The sequence below is a fragment of the Prosopis cineraria genome, unplaced genomic scaffold (genome assembly GCF_029017545.1).
Source record: "Prosopis cineraria cultivar Desert tree isolate PC_DT_omini unplaced genomic scaffold, ASM2901754v1 PC9, whole genome shotgun sequence".
Classification (NCBI taxonomy): Eukaryota; Viridiplantae; Streptophyta; class Magnoliopsida; order Fabales; family Fabaceae; genus Prosopis; species Prosopis cineraria.
This window is the reverse complement of record NW_026555340.1, coordinates 31188767-31210044: the sequence shown is the minus strand read 5'-3', so window position 1 is coordinate 31210044 and position 21278 is coordinate 31188767. Positions and strand designations below refer to the sequence as shown.

Below are 21278 nucleotides of genomic sequence, written 5' to 3'. Positions count from 1 at the left end.
TGCTCAGTATTAAAACTTGCAAAACGAAAATTGGGGATAATGTTTCGATGCCCAGAAAATTGAAACTGTCGGCGGCAAACTCTAAATAGTAGCTTTCCTGTCGTCTTCTCGAACTGACTGGAAATGTAGAAAACTGAATAGCGAGCGTCGAGTAACTCTGTTTTCCGCTGATTAGCAGAGAAACTGGAACTACGGTGGAATTGCAAAGATACGAAGAGAGAGAAGATAGTAAGCGCGAAGTTGGACCCGCTCACGCGGCGTATATCATGTCTTTCAGCTTTCGCTATTTTGTCTCTCTACACTGCAGTGGGCGAATACAGATCAGTAATTGCTCAATTTCATACTCTGATGCGGATTCGGTATATGCTTTCATCTTTCTTTTTTTTTTTTGTGTTGGTAAAACAATTTTTTTTCTTATTAGACGCTTAACGTTTTGCTCCCCTAAAAACGTTTTGCTCCCCTCATTCTGTTCAGTTGCTGTTTGTCGCCTGATCTCAGTTCTCACCATCAAATAAAAGTCAACGGTAATTAACTGTTTCCTCCCCTCATTCTTTCTTGCTTTTGATCCTTTCCCCTCCTTTTTGTATCGTCTGCTTAATTTTTTTGGCCAACCATATCGTCTGCTTAATGACTCTTTTATATTTACTGAGAAATTGAACGCATAGTCATATTTTGTGTCGTGAGACTGAGAATGTAGTATTTTTTTTGGGGTAAAAGTCGCAAGAATGTAAAAAATAATGACGCATTCTGTAAATAAAATTCAAATCAATCTTTTTTTCGTGATCCAATAAACGGGACTAGAAGAATATTGAAAATGAAAATGTGTCATTATGTTTATTTGTCAACGGTAGAATTTGGTTCGCACATGCTAAGGATGGTTGATGTTGTTTGACAAAGTACTAGTAATTAAGGAGAGCTTTTGTTCTCTCTTTTTTCTTCTTCTTTATTATTATTATTATTATTATTTTGGGAGCGAGTGATAAAAGAACTAGTTGTTACAGTTTGATAAAACAGCTAACATGAAGGGCAAAACCGGCTTTGGAAGATGAACAAGTATTATAACAGTGCGAGTGGGCTATGTCGTCCGATAAGACGAGAGTGTACAAAAAGTCAGTTTATTTTCTGGGGGGTTATGTATTAAGGCGATAGGAACGCTTCAACCGACAATAGATGGCGCTAAAGCCCGGTCAATTTTCAAAGAAAGTGAACTGTAGAAGAAAGTGTATGTTGAACAAGAAAAATGATGCCAGACTGTGGCATTAACAGTATATATCATTTTAGAATTTGATTTCTGAAGATATACATACACACATATATATATAAAACATATTTTAATAGAGGATGACTTCGTGAATGGTATTCAAATTTATTGGGGAGTTGATCCTACGCTTGGTGGCTATGGGGTACTTTGAATAAGAGAAGAAAAATGAAAAATGGGCATAATTCAACATCGCTTACATTATACACGGTATTCAATTTGGGAGGGGAGATTTGGACGCTAGGAAGAGAATAGAGTGGTTAGATCTGGAATTATTATTTTGCTGAAAGTATTGAACAGTTCGGGTCCACTGTTGTTGATTATGATCTCTGAATTATCCTATTCGCAATGTTTAACCAAATGACATGACCTGGCCAACCTCTCCATAATTATCACTACCTTTTTCTATTCCAGCTTCTGTTTTAAAGGAAAAAAGAAATTCATTTCCGGTGACATCATTAAAATAAAGCCGCTAATTTTTTTGGGTTGAGAACTGAGAAGGGGGAGGGAAATAAAACATGACATGCATTTGTTAGTTCAAACAGTGTAAGAATTACATTAATGTGAAAATATGAATAAGATTGAATAATATATTTATTTGGCCGAAACAGCAGTGAATGCGGTGCTGCATTTTGTGGACTTCAGATTTGTGCTTGTTTCATGGAGTAAATAATTAATATTAGCACGGAATAATGCGGGGCGACTCTGGTGCCACATGGGCATCCCGCTGTCGGTGGCGTTCTCTAGAATTCACCACTTTCAATATAATTTTGTGGCCATTGGAGCGAAGTCGTTTTCGTAATTTTATGAAAGCTCGCGCCTCCCGCAAGACACTCGTACGGACACCCAACATCATATGAGAATGCTGTAATGCAATATAGACCATGTCTATAGCATTAGCAACGAAGTATTGGCTAAAACAAACCAACTCGGGCATGGGGAAGCAGAGGAACGTGATATATTCCGAAACGAAGAAATAAGCGGGTGACAATGGATCACAGTTATATTACATTACAGAATAATAATTGAAACAGATTCAAGCGTGGAGGTGAAAGGCGAATATAATGATAAGGATGCTTTGAAAGAAGCTGGTGACAGAACACGAAGGAGCACTGAAATGGGTAAGAATTATTTTGATGGCCTGGCTAAATTAAATGCCTTTTTCCACAGGAGGAAGAGTGGGAGCGGGTTAATGTGTGAAGAATGAGAATTAAGAGGGAGTGAGAGGAATGGAGGGAATGGGAACATGACACGTCCAACACATGGGAAGCAGGGGGAGGGGCCGCCACCCAAGTTGACCAATAAACGACAAACTCCGCTTTTGCTTTACTTCCTCCCCAGCTCAGCTCCAGCTGTCTCTGTTCCCTCTCTCTCACATTCCACCAATCCTTACCCCTTCGCCAATCCCTTCACTTATAATTAATTATTCTGTATATAAAATATTTTTATTCTAATTTTTAAATATTAATAAAAATTTATTATTTAATAAAAATTATACTGATTTTTCAATCTTACTCTTAATAATATTATAAATTTAATAAAATACACAATTAATATCTCTTTCATTTTTTTAAAATAAAACAAAACTATTTGATTATTTAAAAATATCATGACTCTTCTCATACATAGAGATGAGATGATAGAGGTACTAGGTAGATAGAGAAATGTTCTATTTTACCTCTAATGTATTCCTCCCATTTTTATATACATATAATAAATAATTGTATCACATAATTTTAAAAAATTAATTAATTATAATAATTATATTTAAAAATAATTAAACTAAAATATCCTCCTATTTAATTAGAACAAGACTGCATCAATTGTTTTTGTGAATGAAAATTATGATTCTATGAGAGGTAATTCAAAAAAAAATCATAATAAATACTTATTGAGATATATAATTTAACTCATAAATAGAAACAAAACAACAAACAGTAATTTCTTTTATGCATAAAAATGGGGAGAGTATACCATTAATTTTTCCTTCTCATTCCATTAAAATTTGTAAGAAAAATATTTTTAAAAAATGTATATTTTCGTAGTATTGAAATTATATATTAAATTTTTATATATAATCAATAGATTTTAAGGTTTTCATCAATTTTAAAAAAATGATATTGAAATTGATTTATAAATAGAATTTAAGAAAATAAGTTATTACAAGGCATGGTCACGTTAAGATTTATTAGTAATTTTTACAAATTCTCCAATGACACAATGTGCCAACCAACTTCACATTAATTATTGTTTTTTAGCAGCATTATTGTTATTATTATCACGTTTAGAACTTGGAAGAAAGTGTCGGTGGCTCGGTGTCACTTACGACTCTCTCTTGTCTCTTGTCTTTTCAGGTTTCATAAAATATCTGAATATCTGAATTTGGGCGTCTTGCCTGTTGTGTCATGTGGGAAAGAAAGCACGATGGCATTAGCATATGTCCTCCGCCCTCATAGGATGCTCCATCCCGTCATAATTTGGACCTATTTATAAAATATATACATATATATATATATTTGAATTGTTTCTTATTAATAGACCCGAGACTGGCATATAATCGGATAAATTCTGATTCCTCTAAAACAGGCCCCCTCTCGCTGCATGTTAACACCATTCCCTTGATCCCTTCCTTATTTTACGTCCTCCCCTTCACATTAATTTATAAAAAAGAAAGGATACAGCTCAGATCTTTTTCTTATTTGATTCGGACATCTTACGAGATTGACTTGACCCTGTAAATATTCCTCATGCTCAAATGCCAACAGTTCTTGAAATGGGCGATGGGAGCATCACTGACACTTATGAATGATGATGAAGCATTCTCAGGCCAAAAAAAAAAAAAACAAAGAAAGAAAGAAAGAAAGAAAGAAAAAAGATGATGACGCATCCGCTTCAGAGTTACGGGAAATTATGTAGCAATATACGATGTACCGCATACGGATGACATACCGACACGAGATAGGCACCCTTGCCGGCAGCGACTAGGCGTCCCGCGCACAATCAAAATTATACAAATCATTGATAAAATTTATTAGTTCCGAGCTTCTCATGCATTCTATTGAATTTGAGGAATAATATTTAGTATATCTCTAAAATGGCACCGCTTCACGTACATTTTAAATTCTGTATTTTATATCATCAATTATTAATTAATTTTAAAATTAAAATTAGTTTAAATATTTTGAATAGAAACTTCAAATTATGAAATAAAAATTGCAATTCAAGGTTACTAAAAATTTAATAAATTATGCACGAGGTTAAAGTATTTACTAATTGTGCAGGTACAATGAACCTCCTCCCTAGTTTCAATCAAGACTATTACCTGTTTGTGAATATTATTAATCAGGCACAATCACTTCTTTATGAAAAATGAAATATTTAAGTTAACTGTATATTTAGAATAGTCAATTATTGTGCTCATTTTTTGACTAAGTTTACTTTAAATAGAATAGGTATGTTTCAATCTTTTGATCGACCACCACCTTTTTGTTTGAAGGTAGTGAATGATGACAAGAAAATTTCTTCTTAAGTTTTTTTCTTGTAAGCCTTTTCAGTTATTGTCTTCAAATATAATAAAAAAAATTCAATATCTTCTAATGTATTTAAAATTTTTAACAAAACTTTAAACAGTAACCTTTGCTCTTTCCATCTTTATATATAATGTATTTTTTAAAAATCTATTTTGTTTTTGAATATAAAGAGTATCATGATATTTTAAAGTAATTAAATAATTTTATCTCGTCTTAAAAAATTAATAAAATATTAATTGCATATTCTATCCACCATTATCATAATACTAATTGTGGCATCATTAAGGATAAAATTAAAAAAATATTGTAATTTTATATAATTTTAATTAAATAATAAATTTTTATTGAAACATAATTTAATTAAAAATATCTAACATCTTACATGCGGCAGCAAGTTGTCATTTCTGGATTGACACAACTGGATGGCGAGACAGTGCACTGATGTCAAGCCATATAACCACGCTTGAAGAAATTGATGCATTTACTGCTTACTAAGATGGTTTAATTAATAACCTAGTAATATTCGCCAGATACAATGATGCTGACAACAACTACCACTATTATTATGGTTACATATGCATAATTGCAATCAGCCAATCAATCAGTAAAAAGCATGAAAGCATTCTATGGATCTTTCGGGGCGAAAGTGACCACGTAATCCTTAAGTAATCATTATACTGATGTACTCCCTTGGTTTTTAATCGTTTGAGCAAATGACACTTTTTTAACTTATATCTTTTTTTAAAGTAAAATTATCCATTCTAATAAAAATTTATTAAATATTTTTAAATTATTCTCATAATTTATATTAATAATAAATAATTAATCTATATTTATGCTAACTAACACAATATTTTAATCTAATTTTTTATTTTTAAATATAATTATTATAGTTAATTGACTTTCTTAAACTGTACTCCCTCCATTTCTATATGCAAGGAAAAAAAAACTATGTCACAAAACTTAAAAAAATTGATTAATTATAATAATTATATTTAAAAAATAAAAATGTGAATTAAAATGTCTTATATTAATCAATATAAGTATAAATAAATTATTTTTTATTAATATAAATTATATTGAGTGATGCATTTTGAAATAGGTGACTTTACTTATAAAAAAATACAAGTCAAAAATGTTAATTTCTCTAACAATAAAAAATAAAAGGAGTATGATATAGTTTTTTTCATGATCAAAGGAAATACTTCCTTCGATCTCATTTATAAAATATATTTTAAAAAATTTATTTCATTATATTTATAAATCATGATATAACTTTTTAAATAATATTAAAAATATATTTTTAAAATTATCCTTTAAAAAAAAATAACATAATATTATTTTTTACATTTATTATATAAGAACATATTTAAAATTTTATACACTTTTATTCTTTTTATTTTTTTATATTAATATTGATAAGGTTAGTAAAAATAATATTAAAAAAAACAGGAAGAATATGTAACATGTTTATTATGAATATTTTAAACAAGAGAAGTGCAATTACATATCTAATCACTTATTTTGTTTTTATTTATAACTAAAATCATATATCTCAATGAACATTTATTAAAAAAATTTTAAATTACGTCTCATAAACTTATAATTTTTATTCACAAGAAATAATTAATGTAATCTTATTTTAATTAAATACGAGGACCATTTAATCTATTTTTTTATTTTCCAACATAAATATTATATTAATAGATTTTCTTAAATTGTAAAATACAGTCATACAGTTATTGTCTTTTATATATAGAAGTGAATGAAGTAAACTTCAAACTAAAAATAAGTAGAAAAAGGGGGCAACGCTAAAAAAAATTAATTTAGAAACAAACCAACCAGGCGCTCTCCACCCAGAAAATAAAACAAAAATAAAAAAGACAAGATCATGACCCATGGCTGCTAGTCCAGTCAAATGCTTTGCAGCCTTAACGAATCTACGACACGGGATTGCAGCTTATGGGTTGTCATTTTTCATTTCCTGAATACCCAGATAATCCTCACTTGCCCAATCCATTTGTAAGAAAAAAATAAGCAACAGAGTATCTGCGGACTTCGAAAAGGATTGGACGTGGATTAGCCATTCCCTCGCTCACAATGAGAACCGCGTGGACACAACTTGTATTTTGTCCTCATGACTTCCAAACACGTATGTAGCCATCCACAGAAGAACTTATCATACAGTTTTCTTTTGGGTGATAACTCACGCTTGTTACCTGCCAGAAGATACAGACAGAGCTACCATCACAGACCGATCTTCTTAAGATGCAATAAAAAAAATTATGAACTGAAGTGACTAGCCAAGACACATCTAAAGCCGATATTCTTCGATACATCTAACAAGATTATAAACTGTTTAGTTTGATAATCCATAGCCGATTTTTATACACACATGCTGTTGTCCAATATCCAGTCAAAAGATAAATCTAAATCCAATCATCAATTACTCTTGCAGGAGATCTTGGACTAAGAACCATCTTATTATTTCAATTATTAAATCAAATGTTGGATAACAGTTTTGATGCAGTGGCTACAGCACCATGTAGAAAAGTTGGCTTAAACCCCATACTGCATGGTAAATCAAACAATTATTATGGACAAACATAGAACAACAGGACAACAGCTTATCGAACCACCAGCAAGAGGAAATGGAATGTTTATTACTATTGGAACAAAAGGAGGAATTAATTCTTTCAAAAGGCCATACTTATCCTCTAAGCATTATCTCAACACAATTTTCTTCAGGCACGCAAAAGGCAGTCGAAGACTTTACCACTGAGGTGTGAGCTCTGAATCTTGACACAACTGATGCATCTACAAGATCCCAAAAATAGATGAAGCCATCCTCAGAGCCACCGGTCACATGGGCATCCGTATTGGTAAGGCAGCAATCCAATTTATAAGACTGAGAACAATTCAACATAAATGACAATATTCCATAAAATGATTCAGACCAAGGACACAGAATACTCACAAGTCAAAACACACAGAAAATAACTTATTTTCTTTTTTTGGGTGGACAATCAAACAGGAAAAAGCTTTAAGATTGTACAAGTCATTGGATTGTACTCCACTGATGCACATATATGACAGTGATCCTTGACTTGTAGTCCACAAATATGAGAATGTATTTATCTGAACAAACTAAATTGCATGTGGTTGGGCAATGCTATACAGAACATCAGAAAGTGCAAAAGGGTGACTAAAGACATACCTTACAAGTATGGCCTTTGTATTGTTGCAATAGTTCACCTGTCGTTCTATCATAAGAAAGGACAGTAAAATTAATAAAAGTAAAAAAACTATCGTAAGTTTCTGTCCATGATAGATTAATACCTGTCCAAAAGTCGAAGAGTGGAATCTAAACAACTGGCTAGTATGCAATTACCATCATTTGACATTGAAATACAGTTGACAGGTTGCCCCAAATCATCAGATGTTTCTCTAGTTAACATGAAGGAAAGCATTAGTAGTTTCATAAGTTGAACATATCATAGCGCAACAATAAGCATGTGCTTAAATTTAGAATATCATCAAATGAGCATTACTCAATGAGTTTCTGAAAACAACTTATAAGCATAATCTATCGTGTTGTGATCTGGTCTAACCACATACCTGCCAACACGGATGTCAAATGTTCGAACAGTTCCATCAACACTACCACCGATAATTTCAGTTTTTGTCAAACAAACAGACATAACACTATCTGAAAATGTGTCGATAATCTGCCCAGCAACAGTAATTCTTGATTGACGCAAGTACAAAGGAAATGAGTGACTTGGACCATATTGGTCATCATGTTAAGGTAAAAGGGATAAGAAAGAAACTGGCAAGTGCACCTGAATTGGCTCAGTGCTGTGGGATCTGCAGTCCCAAGCACGCAATGATTGATCATAGCCAGCCGAAACTACAACAGATGCATGCTCATTGAACCTTACAGCATTTACCTAAATAATAATAAATGATCAATCAGAAACAAAGTGACAAAGTGGTGAGCGTGAGTAGAAAACGCCTGGGTCACATAAGAAAAAGGAACAACCATACCTCACCATCATGACCCCGAAATTTTCGAATTACACGTCCAGTTGCCACATCCCAGTAAAAGATCTGTCGATCTCCACCGCAGGAACATAACTTGGAGTTGTCCCTGTGGTAAATGACGATGTAAGAACCCGACCCAGACAATGGAGCGACAAGTAACGAAAAATCGATCGCATGCAATCTGCATTTACGCTTTCAATTTTCTCCCGTCTCACCTAATGAAGAGCTATATACATACATGACCTTTAGGAAAATCTTTAGAATGCATAAAAGTATGACAGCAGGACCAGGGCTCCCCGGGTATTGCACTAGCGAACCTCTATGACAAGCACTCCCAAGAAAAGCAAAATTTAAAGGATCATTTCATTTCTTCGATTTGAACATACCCGTGTATAGATCCTAAATCCTAACATTCATAACTCCCCTGTGCTTATTCAAAAGATTTTCTGTTCCAAACTGCTGTATTCAATGATAGGGCTGGTTTTCAGGCCAGTTAAGGTACCCAATACTACCAATTCGACTATCAGAGAGAAGAGAACAGATTCATCCTAGAGCAGATATAAAGGGAGAACGGGAAGAAGACAGTACAAGGTGACGTGGACATCGCGGACTTCACGGCCGTGGGATTTGTAGGTCTTGATATGAATACCACGGTGAGGATTCCAGAGACGGATGGTACGGTCTTTGCCGCAACTTAGGCAATAATTACCGTCGCTGTTGAATCTCGCAGCCAGTACGGCGCCCTCATGCCCTTTCAGTACATTAACCTCCTTCCGCGGCAGATCCGCAACACCCATTTTTCGCTCCGTTAAAGGACCAAGCGCAGGAAGGGTTAAAGGCTGAAGTGTCCTGAAGTGAAAAGCTTTCGCCCGTTAGATCTGACGAACGAACCACATTCTTCCTCGCCGTCTGTCTCTTCCCACTGAATGCAGACTCTTCTCAGGTCTCCGGGTGAAATTTAAAAAATAATAATAATAACAAAATATATTTTTTTTACCAGAAAAAAATATATATATTACGCTGCATAAAATTATTGAATTAGGCTTTGCAAAATTTTGCCATACTCTTTCTTTAATTTTATTAATATTTTTGGGTGCTGATTTTTCCGAAACAAACAAATGGATTTTCCCTGCCAAGCGGGGCAGTAGACAACTAATTCAGCATATCGTGCGATCTATTGTGTGTCTTCAATGATTGACAAGGGATTTTATCAATGGAGAATATTTTAGAAGGTCGATTTGCAGAGTTTAAAACTAAGTTTCTCTACATTGTAAGGTTATGGGCAACCCTTATAAATGACCTCAGCGATCTGCGCATTTAGTGCCTCGCATCGCTTCACTCGCGGTCCTCTGTTCTCATTCTCCTCACTCTCGAAAACGTCGTCATATACAAACTACGCAAATCCCGTCTACAGCTCGCCCAGGCATATCGTTTTCACACCTCGTAAAAAGCACTAAACCAATTACCAACAATTTTGATGCTTTCACAAGCCGCAGTCTTAGCCAATGATAATACTGCTTATTCAGATTTACAAATCTACGCACTTGATGGTGTAGCCACGAGCCTTCCCTATGAGGAATACCCAGTCGAAACCGTCAGTGGAAACAGAACAGAATATCAATAGATGTTGACAAAACAGACGAGGAGCACATACTCCCAGTCTCCAGGGTTTTGGACAAGAACCATACTTCAACACAGGACTACTCGCTTGAGATTCTTAAGATCCCTCACTTCAAGGAGGGGAAATATTTATCATTCAATGATCTTATAAAAATACAAAGAAACCGGGAAAAAAGAAAAGAAAAGAATGACACTTAACCCCCACCCCCCAACGGAAATGTAATCAAAGAATAAATGGAAAACCCGCAATTGTAGGTAACAATGTGTCAGCCTTCAATCCCCTTCCTCTTTATCTACAAACCACAAAAATACTTGCATCCAAAAATTCGTGCAACATCACCACGCGTGCTGTATCTGGTGAAATTCCTTCTTCCACCAAGCAAGGCAACCAGGAGTAGTCTAGCTGAACCACAATTTCAGCCGTTTATTCATGACTGGTCACAATTCAAACCACAAATTTCTAACACAGGTCCATCTTTCGAAACAAAAGGGTTGATTCGAACCCACATGAGAGTTAAGATGGAAGCCAGCAGGATTGACCAGACCAATACGATGGTCGGCATACGATCTTGCTTTCCAAGTAACCCCTTCAGGAACGGGTAAAGATGGATGATGACCCAGAGGGCAAAGAATAACCTACCAAAGAGAGGACCCCATGAGTCATACCCATTGTTTATGGCATCTGAGACACCGACCACAACCCCAACAATGTTGATGATCAATAAGGTAGTTGGAGGAATTAATAGTGAAGTCCACTTGAAGATGTAGAGCTCTGAAAACTCTCCATCATCAGCAGCTTTCGAGGTGACAGTGAAATTTGTGTCCACACCAGCCAAAACCTTCAGTAAACCCTGGAAAAGGGCAAAAAGATGAGAAGAAACACCTCCAATAACCCAGAATTGCTCATTTCTCCACCAATCATCTATACCGACACCACCCCACTGCATCTCAAGAATACCAGTTGCTGCAATGGATATGAAGAGGGCCATGAAGATAAGACTGGCGTAGTTGCTAATCTGCAGGTTAAGAGAGATAAAAACAGCAATTAGTAACCATGTGCACCCCTTTAGCTTCTTAGGCCATAAAAGCTTGAAAGCATTTGATAAATTTTACGACAGAATTGAAAAATAGGAAATAATGAATATGAAGCACACCTCAGGCACTATAAATTTTCCGGTCAAAAGGCATATAGCTGGTAGGGTACAGTAAACCAGCAATGGAAGGGAAGTCCATGGATATACGACAGAATTAATATAAGAAAATCGCTCCAACCAGTTTAACCCACCACCGTAGCCATACCAGATTGGGCAATGTTTGCTCAAGAATATCTCAACTGAACCAAGAGCCCATCGAAGAACCTGGTGTAGACGATCTGAAAGGTTGATTGGAGCTGATCCCTTAAATGCAGGCCGCTTAGGGATGCAATAAACAGATCTCCAACCATGGCAATGCATTTTAAATCCAGTCAATATATCCTCTGTAACAGAACCGTATATCCAACCAACCTGATGATGCATCAGAAAATTTTAGGAACTAGAAAGTTGGCTGAGTAAAAATAGCACGCACACACACTCTCTCTCTTTTGAGCATACCTCTTTCCCCCACTCAGTTTTGTCTTCATAACCACAGCTGATGACTTGGATAGCTTCTTTTAAAAGAGATGCATGACTCAAATTTGGTGGAAGTCCACCGTGTTCCAGAAGTGTCGAAGCCACAAACACAGGAGACTGCCCAAATCTCTTCTCCAACTTCATTTGAGTGAGATCGGATGACCTCTCCTCCTTAACCCCTGCAAAAGAAACTCCATTAGCATCTCAGAATTTTGTACCACATGCATGTTTTGATTGCAAGGACAGCCCTCATAATGATAAATATTAACCTTCAGTTCCCTCAATATTTTCGAGCGCATGAATCTGCTTTGATGCATCCCCAAGCTTCACCCTCTTCTTTGTCTTCGTTTTGGACTTTCCGTTCTTTTTCTTTCTAAAACAGAAGCAAAGGCAGCAGCACCACTTTGGCCAACAGTTGCAGGTTTTGCTAGGGCGCTTCTTCTTGGCAGGTGCATCATATCCATAAAGTGCTTGCCTCCTGAAAACACACCCAGTTCCAACATAAATTGGTCCTTGCAAGCCATCCAATCCTTTCATGTTGATCTGTTTTCAATTCAAAAATTAGTTATTTCCTTAATAAATAGGTAAAAATAAACAAATAAATAATGAAACAAGCAATGCAACAACTTACATCAAAAAATACAACATTTCTATTTGAGTATCTATCATGGCGATCAATTCCATCAAATCTTTGAGGGAATTGCACATAGCATACTTTTTTCCCAGATTGAGGATCCATCATAAAACACATAGCTTCTCTAAGCGCCTTGCTATTGTTAATGTAGTGATCACAATCGACATTCAGAAGATAAGGTGCATTTGAGAGAATCGCTGACACTCGTACCTTCACATATTGTAATTACAAAAGCATGTCATCCAAGGTACTAGATCTCAGCAGCATCTAGTCAAAAATGAAAACAGTTTGATACATACCAAAGCATTCATAGCCCCAGCCTTTTTGTGGTGATCAAATCCTGGTCTCTTTTCTCGAGATACATAAATTAAGCGAGGCAACTCATTTCCTTCAACATCAGGAACACCATCCTGACCAAGGAATACCTGTTAAGAAGAAAATAAAAATATAACGTTAGTTTCACGTCTAGCTTCTGATACAGCATGGCAATGAGAATTCAAATACTCAGTGTGAAGATTTCTTATGCAAGTCTGATTGCAAGTCATCCTTGCTGAATAAAAAATTGGAAGTGAGTAAGCACTTCTAAGCAAGTGATTTCATTAGGAAAACACGGACCCTACTGATTACTAGAACTCCCTTACAATATACATGAAGACAAAAACTACAATAACTACTAGATGCAGCATAATCCATGAAACAAAACGGTGATCAACAAATTGCCAGGGGCCAAAAATTTAAAAAAAAACCATTATATTAAATAAACAAGATTACATTAGTTAAAGCGATACATAGCATCACCTGAATCATGCCAGGATGATCTCTAACGTTGTTTCCAGGCCATGGAGTCCCATCCTGCATGGTCCATCCATCCTCAGGAACCTTCTGCGCTGTTGCCACCAAGCTGTTAATCCTCACCTTGAATTCTTCATAATCCCTCTACAACACATGGAAAAACACAATCATGAGTCGAAATGTTTCATATTATTTGGAAAAAATTAAGCGTAAGAAGCTGTTTATTTAAAAATAAGAGTAGAAAGTTTCACACCTTCATTGCCCTCCTTTCCCTGACAAATGCTGGATGTACTTTGTTTTTCAGATAGTCAATCTTCTGACTAAAATACCATTCTGGGGCCCGGGGCTCAATATTGTATTTCTTACAAAAGGGGACCCATTTTCTAGCAAATTCAGATGTCTCGGAAAGTGCTTCAAAAGTGAGCATGGCAGCACCATCATCAGAGACATAGCAAGCAACTTTATCGACTGGATAATCAACAGCAAGGATGGAAAGCACAGTGTTTGCGGTTATTAGTGGAGGTTCTTTTGAGGGATCGACGGTACTGACGAACACATCCACACTGGATAACTCAGAAGGCTTCCCTTCTTTTTCATACCTGCACCCATATGAGAAGTCAATGCACAGAGAGAGAGAGAGAGCTCCGATTGAGCATGAAAAAGAACGGCTTACGCAAGGCATGCTAGTGACAAGATGTAGATACAGATGAGGAAACAGAATGCACTAGCCATGGTCAAAGCAATTACCTAAGTGATAGCCGATCAAGGTATGTTTCTCGCTTTATTGGGTACCACTTTGGAAACTGATCCATAATCCAGGATACAGCAAACCATATTTCACATATGACGGATGTCAACCACAGGGCATATGCGTCGTTAACTGGATGGAGAATTCTATAATGGAAAAAAAGCCCAAGAATTATAAGGCGGGTTATTATGATCATTCTGTATGGATTTATCTTGCTTGAAGGGATTGGAAGCTTCCGTGACAGTGGCTGCCTGCCTTCATCCATCCTGATAAAATACATTGTGAAAATCTTCTTAACAGACAAATAAACAAAATGACAGGAACAGATAGCAGGGAATTAGAAAAATAACATAATTCTAATTCTAATGAACATTTACATGATCCAACAAAACACAATGACCTAATCTCTCACAAAAGTAATAACAAATTTGAGAGCTAAAACACTGGCAAGCAACAACTTAAGATAGGCTGTAAAGAGATAGTCAACACATAAAAAATATCTTGAGGTAAAATGGTCAGGCTTTTTTTACGATAGAGAGGCGAACATCAGTTTCAATATAATGTATAAAAATAAAGTTGAGGAAAACAGAATGTTGATGCAGAACCATACATAGGCAGATCAGAGTCATCCAAGGCATCACCAAAGTTTCCACCATTATGCCCTTCATGCTTCACCACCTGAAGTTTGTCACCCTGCCTTTTCTTCCACTCTTCCATCCGGTCTTTCCAATGTACACTTCCATACCCATACACTGCAAGGTCCTTGTTGGGAGCCAAAGGCCTGGGTTGCACTATAACAGAAACAACAAGGTCACCAAGTAATGATATAAACAGACAACATGAAATGTAGATATGCAAAATCAAACAATCTTTAAGACTTACAAGGAACGGATGGATCATTATAGGGCATGGGATGGACTCTATTTCCATGATTCATGTATGGTGGAACAATTAGAGCATGCTGATCAGAAGATATCTCAGAAACCTACCGAAAAATGATCCATGTAGCATTTGTCATTACCAGTGTGCATAAGGACATACATGGAAAAACAAAATATTTCAACTCAACTTGCAGATTTACCTCTTCCCCATACGTCAAGAGAGGAAATTCAGAATTGAGGGAGGATGCATGATCCAAATTTGCTGGGATTCCAGAGGCATTATTAGAATTACAACCACGACCAGTGTGAAGGCATCCATCTGACATTAGGTGTGGGCCCAAGGAATCAGGGTCCCCATAATCAAATTCGTTGTCCAAGTCATCAATGTCATCCTCATCCTCATCACCCTCAACCCTTGGACTACCTGCAGTGCATTCATGAGTAAAAGAAAATTCATAACAGAAGCAGCTAGAAAAGTCAGAGAAATAAGGCAAATACAATCTCACCTTTGATGCGTTTGTATCTGGTTTTACACTGTGGACATGCCTGATTTCCCTCCCTTCTCTCATACTCATAGCAAGGACGACAAACAGGGAAAGCACATTCATTGCAAGCAACAAACGGTTCCCCATCAACCGTAATTTCTATCTCATCCCCGCAAATCTGACATATTTGTCCACTTAATTCTTGGACAGACCTAATCTGCAAAGTTAAAAAAAAAATGAAAAAGGTCAACGTTACAGGCACCTGATATTCAAAAGCACAAATTCAATTATGTTCAATGAAATAACACGACAAAGGAATGCTAAATTAAAAACAATATATGGCCATCATAAAAATTATGAATCTAAAGGCTTCATCAGTTGCATAGTTGAGCATGGTAGGAAGACTGGAAGACAAAAACAACTCCATACTCAGCAGTGATTTCAATGGAATAAAAATCAAATCATACATGACCGTCAAGTCTTCCGAATTCCTGGCAAAACAACAGTAATTATCCAAGCTTATCAATTAACTAATCTTTCATATACGCAGGGGCAATAAACATCATCGCGTAAATGTTCCATCATGCTCGACCACATAATCAAGATGGGCCAAAACCGCACTACAGTCAGGTAAAAGATGGCCCCGAAGCTATCCACAATGAGCCATTAAGAAAACTTCAAATACAAAACAGACTTGAATTGAATAAGGTGGCCCCTGGGCATTAAAAAGAAGCAACCCTTGTCAACTATAACGTGAACAAGGTAAGCAGAAAACTTGATCATAAGACAACATTATTGCCGGGATGACGTTTTAATTTAAAAGTAATAAAAGGCAAAAAGGCACCAAAGAGAAGACAAGATGACCATGGAACAGTACTGAACCCAGAAATAAAATCAGAAGGTAAAAAATTTTCCTTGGTGAAGACATCAGACGAATAAACACACAACAATTGGGAGGGGGTGAAAACCCTTAAAACCCTAATATAATGTTTTCCAACAAACTAAAGGTACAATTCTTGGATGCAAATGGGCATCCCAACATCGGCAGAGAAATCACAATGAAGGGTTCCAAGACAACTTACCCGCCCATTCTCATCTGCATTGATCAGGACGAACTCATTCCTGTTGTGAGAACCAGCGATGAGTCGTCCTCCGGTATGCATCACAAACGAGTCAGAGTAAACAAGTCCCAAGTCCCCAAATCAAGAAGCCCCAGCTCAAAACAAATGTTCTTCTGAGACTGCTACGACTAGTCACTCAGATCCGCTTTCGCATTGGAGAAGAAGGCCCAGAACAGCAAGCATCACAAGAAAGCCAAACCTCTCGTAAAGAAAAGCAACAGGATCGAAAATGACTTTAGCATTGAAGAGATAGCAGAAAAAAGTCTGGAGGCGCGCTGCTATTTTGATTCTTTCAGAAGCTAAGTCTCCGCTGTGACCAGGCTGGTCCTAACTCCTAATCTACGGCGAAATTGAGAGAGAGAAAGAGAAGGGGGAAGGGAGGCAGTAAGTACAAAGAGATGAGGGTTGGGGGCGTGTGTGGAGATGAAGACGCGTAAGAGAGGAGATGCGAAGAAAGGAGGGGACAAAGACAGAGAGATCGAGAAATAATGAGAGAGATTTAAAAAAAAAAAAATCAGCGAATTTCTTAACTGAGGTGGTGGGGCCCAGGGGATGGCGGTGGCGCTGAGCTGTGCACCCACCGGATGCCGGTGACAAGAACTAATAAAACTTTCAGCGCTCGGGCATTAAATCTTGAAGAAAGAAACTTGGGGCACTTTTCTAAGCCCGGAAAATGTGAACTTTCGTCGGCATAATCCGGACAGTAGCATTTATACCGTCTTCTTGATTTGCTTGAAAATAAAGAAAACCTTGTCTTATCTACTCAAGAAACTCTGTCACTCGCCTCTTAAGACTCCGCCGAATCGGAGAGGTACGATAGAGAGGGAAGATATGAAGTGAGGACTGAGGAGTTGGATTGGATCTGCTCGCGTGGCGGAGATTATTCTTTGTTTCTTTTAACTCTTTCATTATTTTCTCTCTGCACGCTGTGCTGAATGAATGCCCATGTGTCAAGTATTTGTGGGTATTACACATTTACACTCAACATGTGTTCCTTTCATTTTTTTTTCCGCCATCAATCAAATAAAATTCATTAATTAGTGCCTGTTGTTTTCTTGTTTGCCACGAATCCTTTGTTTGATTAGTGATGTTTTAGCAGGGAATAATAATTTTTACTAGGTGCTGGTTATAAGAAATTGAGTGCATTATCGCATTTTGTGATTTATCTTAAGTTGCCATTACCGATCTGACATTTATTTATTTGTAACTTTGTTTACCTATAAAATTCAGAGTCCCAGAGACGTTATACACATTCCGACAATTTATAAAAAAAAAAAAAAGAGCCTGTTGATGTTATGCACATTAGCCACAATTTTTTACATGTAATCGGTATTATCCATATCAATACAATAGAGTGTACACTTGAAGTTTTTTTTAGCAAAAATCAAAACAAGTATCCATCCATTTGAAATTATAAGTTATATTTTTGATAAAATTTGACATTTCAAAATATAATACACTTTGATAAAAATAAAATTTTATTAATTATGCTATTTTAATATCATCATTTTTATTATATTTTTTTTAATAATCTTTTATGAATTGAATATTAAACGAAAAAATTTTTAAATGTTTATATTTTTATTTAAAAAAATAAAATTGTAAAGTGTATTTAAAATTTTTTATCAGGAATTAAATTAGGAATAGGGGACAAAACTGTAAGGGGGCATAATACCAGGCACCAGCTGCACACGGTGAGACAAGAGTATATACTCAAACTCGGACGCTTGGATTGGAATAACTTGAAAGAGATACTTGTACCGTCCGCCCACCAAAAAAGAAAAAACATAAAAGAATCTAACTCGTGCAGGAGGAAATGTCATGAATGCTTCAACCCACAGTATAAGATGCTCAAAATTAAAAAACTTTAAGCAAAATAGGAATTTATAATTATAAGTGGCAGAAGAAATTGGCATGACACAATTTAGTATCCGCGCTGTTTAACTTGACCAATATTTGGGAGTGGGAAAGAATATCGAGGAGCTCGGGTCCACTCTTTGTTGGTTATGAGCCGAGTTATTGCTTAACCAAACGGCGTGAGCTGGCCAACCTCTCCATAAATTGTTACATCACTCATTCTCACTGTGGCTTGCTCCTCTTGTTTTTTTTTTTTTTTCAAGACATGGTATGCCAGTCTGATCGCAGCACTCTCCTGTTTCTTTACGTTGTTTTTTTTTTTTGGGTGAATTTAAGTAAGAGTCCCTGTTTGTCTTCGAGTCTGGAGCGAAGCATGGAGGGGAGGAAGATAAAAATCTCACATTCACATGCTGTTATTCGGACCAAAAATGTTTAATCGTTATAAATAGTTGGCAGAACCAATAATGAATGTGCTGCTACTTTTTGTGGACCATAGATTTCTGGGTTTTTTTATTAATAGAATAATGCATGTGAATTTCGCGCCACATGGGCACCCCGCTGTCGGTGGCAATACTGGATTCAACTTTTTTTCCTGCAATTTGCAACAATTTTTTTCCCTTTCTTTTTTTCTTCTTTTTTGCCGGAACGAAGGGGGTCGTTTTTTGCTATTTTGTGAAAGGTGTCCATTGCGCCTGGGAAACAACTGTCATCGTGATTTGCCTTTGATTGCATCCTATAATTATCCAATAATTACCGACTTTTTTTCCAATTAAAATAGCAGAGTCAGGCATTGCATATAAATATTTTCACGCGCCGTCTATTCAACTGAGATAACTAAAAAATGTGCTCTCCAAATCTTGTTATGCGATGTTTTCAACATTTTCGCACATCTTTTAAAAAGTTATCACATCATTACGTTTGTCGGAAAAAAATTTATAAGAATCTAATTTCAACTCCATTAATTATGACGATGTACGGAGGATAAATTACAAAACCTTATTTTACAATTTCGGAGATCACTATTAAGAGTGGAGGCAAAATGAGAGATCATTATATATTGTTATCCTCACATGTGCCTTGTGATTTGGACTACCAAAAAAAAAAAAATCTAAAAGGCACGACGAGAGGGAGTAGTTCTTTTCTAGAAACGAAGGGAGTAAAAAAAAAAAAAGAAAAGGAAAAGTGCAGTAAATGTGCAATGTGGTACGGCCTTCAACTGAAACATGATGGACAGCGCGTATTGGTTGATGAGACGTGGTGCTTGACTGGACTGGCCCTGTCCGAGTCCAACACGGGATTAGACAACTGTGGGGAAGCAAAGGAAAGAGAATTGAAAAAAAGAAAGCAGAAGGCAAAATGAGAAAAGTAAATGAATGGAAGGCCAAGGACGCGAAAATGCTGTGCTTGTTAGTGGGATGTTGGTGAATGATGGGTCCGGAAGGACAAGCTCCAACCTGCATCCAAAATTGAGCCTCAGCGATATGCCATCTGGCACGTACTTGTAAGAGTAACCTCCCTTTGCTAAAGTCTCAGCCCAAACTAGTAAGCATTTTAAAAGATTCGCTCATGTTGGCATTCATGAGATCATTACACGGCCCTTCGTATTTTAAAATTAAAATTACCGCCGGAAGGGCTTCAAAAGGCGTCCCATCAGCAAGTCGGGTTCCTTTGTCGGTCAGCCTTGGTATCATGAAAAAATGTAATTAAAAATGTAAATTGTAGGAGCCCCGCATGATGGGTTCAAGTGATATGAATTTACTAGTTTCCGCGACAATATATTTTTCACTTTTTTTATAAGTTATTTCTAATTAATTTATTAAAATTATTAATATAAATTAGTTAGAATAATAAAATTATCTTAAAATCGTATCATTTTATTACTGGATTTAATAAAAAATAATTTGAGATCTTGAAAATTAAAACATGGTATTTTTTTAGGATTTGGTGAATGGCAGTTTAGACATTTTATATCAAAAGATTATAAAAATAATAAAATTTAGAATGTGATTCATGGGGGGAAAAAGGGGGAGGAAGTAGTGGCAATTGATGGGAATCGGTGAGGGCAGATGGAGGGAGGAGAGGAGAGGAAAGAGAAGTGATGTGATGGTGACAGGGAGGAGCTGAGATGGAAGACTTTGAGAAAAAGACAGAGTTGAATGGCGAGGCTGCCCCCACTTCCCTGCCAGCTTTTGCCAGTTCACTCCCGCCTTTTTTTTTTGTTTTTTTAACGCTCTTCATTCCGCTCACTTTCTATTTTTAATGGCCCTGCAATCTGTTTCCCTCCAACACTTCACATATGACTCCTATTCGCTTCATCTATTTTCTAATAATGGCATGGCCTGCACATGATATATACGAGCACACCAGTACTTTGTTGTGTATGCTCGGCCTTGTATCTTTCAAGGCATAACAACTAAATTCAAATTATTTTAGATTCATCAACATTTTTATTTTGATGGCACGATGCACAGAATAGCTCCAGCGTCATATATAATTATATATTGAATATACACACACTCGCTCGTTTATATACTTGGTGAATTGACGAAGAAAAATATGAGTAAAACATTTTATTATTATTATTATTATTATTTCTTTCTTTTGTAGGGGTGGTTCGGTTTAAAAGGTGAAAGAAAGTGTCGGTGGCCGGGTGTGAGCTCCGTATTGGTGTCTTGTCGCCCATCTTTTTTGTCTTTTT

The 21278-nt window shown here is 36.2% G+C and overlaps 2 protein-coding genes and 1 long non-coding RNA gene across 3 annotated transcripts; 1 reads left to right on the top strand and 2 right to left on the bottom strand.

The window, feature by feature from the left end:
- Positions 1-218: 218 nt before the first annotated feature.
- LOC129319951 (uncharacterized) lies at positions 219-668 on the top strand. The gene is made up of 2 exons (XR_008595566.1): positions 219-359; positions 475-668. It is a non-coding gene; the product is annotated as an uncharacterized LOC129319951 (long non-coding RNA).
- Positions 669-6522: 5854 nt separating this feature from the next.
- Positions 6523-9761, bottom strand: LOC129319948 (uncharacterized). Its single transcript, XM_054965060.1, has 8 exons — positions 9421-9761; positions 8836-8938; positions 8631-8738; positions 8407-8516; positions 8128-8235; positions 8006-8051; positions 7565-7696; positions 6523-7007 (listed from the first exon to the last, which is right to left on the bottom strand). Exons 1-8 carry the CDS (start codon positions 9627-9629, stop codon positions 6924-6926), a joined length of 900 nt encoding a protein of 299 aa, XP_054821035.1. The 5' UTR covers positions 9630-9761; the 3' UTR covers positions 6523-6923.
- Positions 9762-10431: 670 nt separating this feature from the next.
- Positions 10432-17485, bottom strand: LOC129319947 (cellulose synthase A catalytic subunit 6 [UDP-forming]-like). Its single transcript, XM_054965059.1, has 14 exons — positions 16685-17485; positions 15624-15819; positions 15318-15541; positions 15119-15221; positions 14847-15027; positions 14236-14502; positions 13742-14087; positions 13495-13632; positions 12996-13121; positions 12694-12906; positions 12332-12605; positions 12045-12241; positions 11607-11957; positions 10432-11468 (listed from the first exon to the last, which is right to left on the bottom strand). The coding sequence occupies exons 1-14, from the start codon at positions 16763-16765 to the stop codon at positions 10881-10883; spliced, it is 3285 nt and encodes a 1094-aa protein (XP_054821034.1). The 5' UTR covers positions 16766-17485; the 3' UTR covers positions 10432-10880.
- Between the last annotated feature and the right edge of the window lie 3793 nt (positions 17486-21278).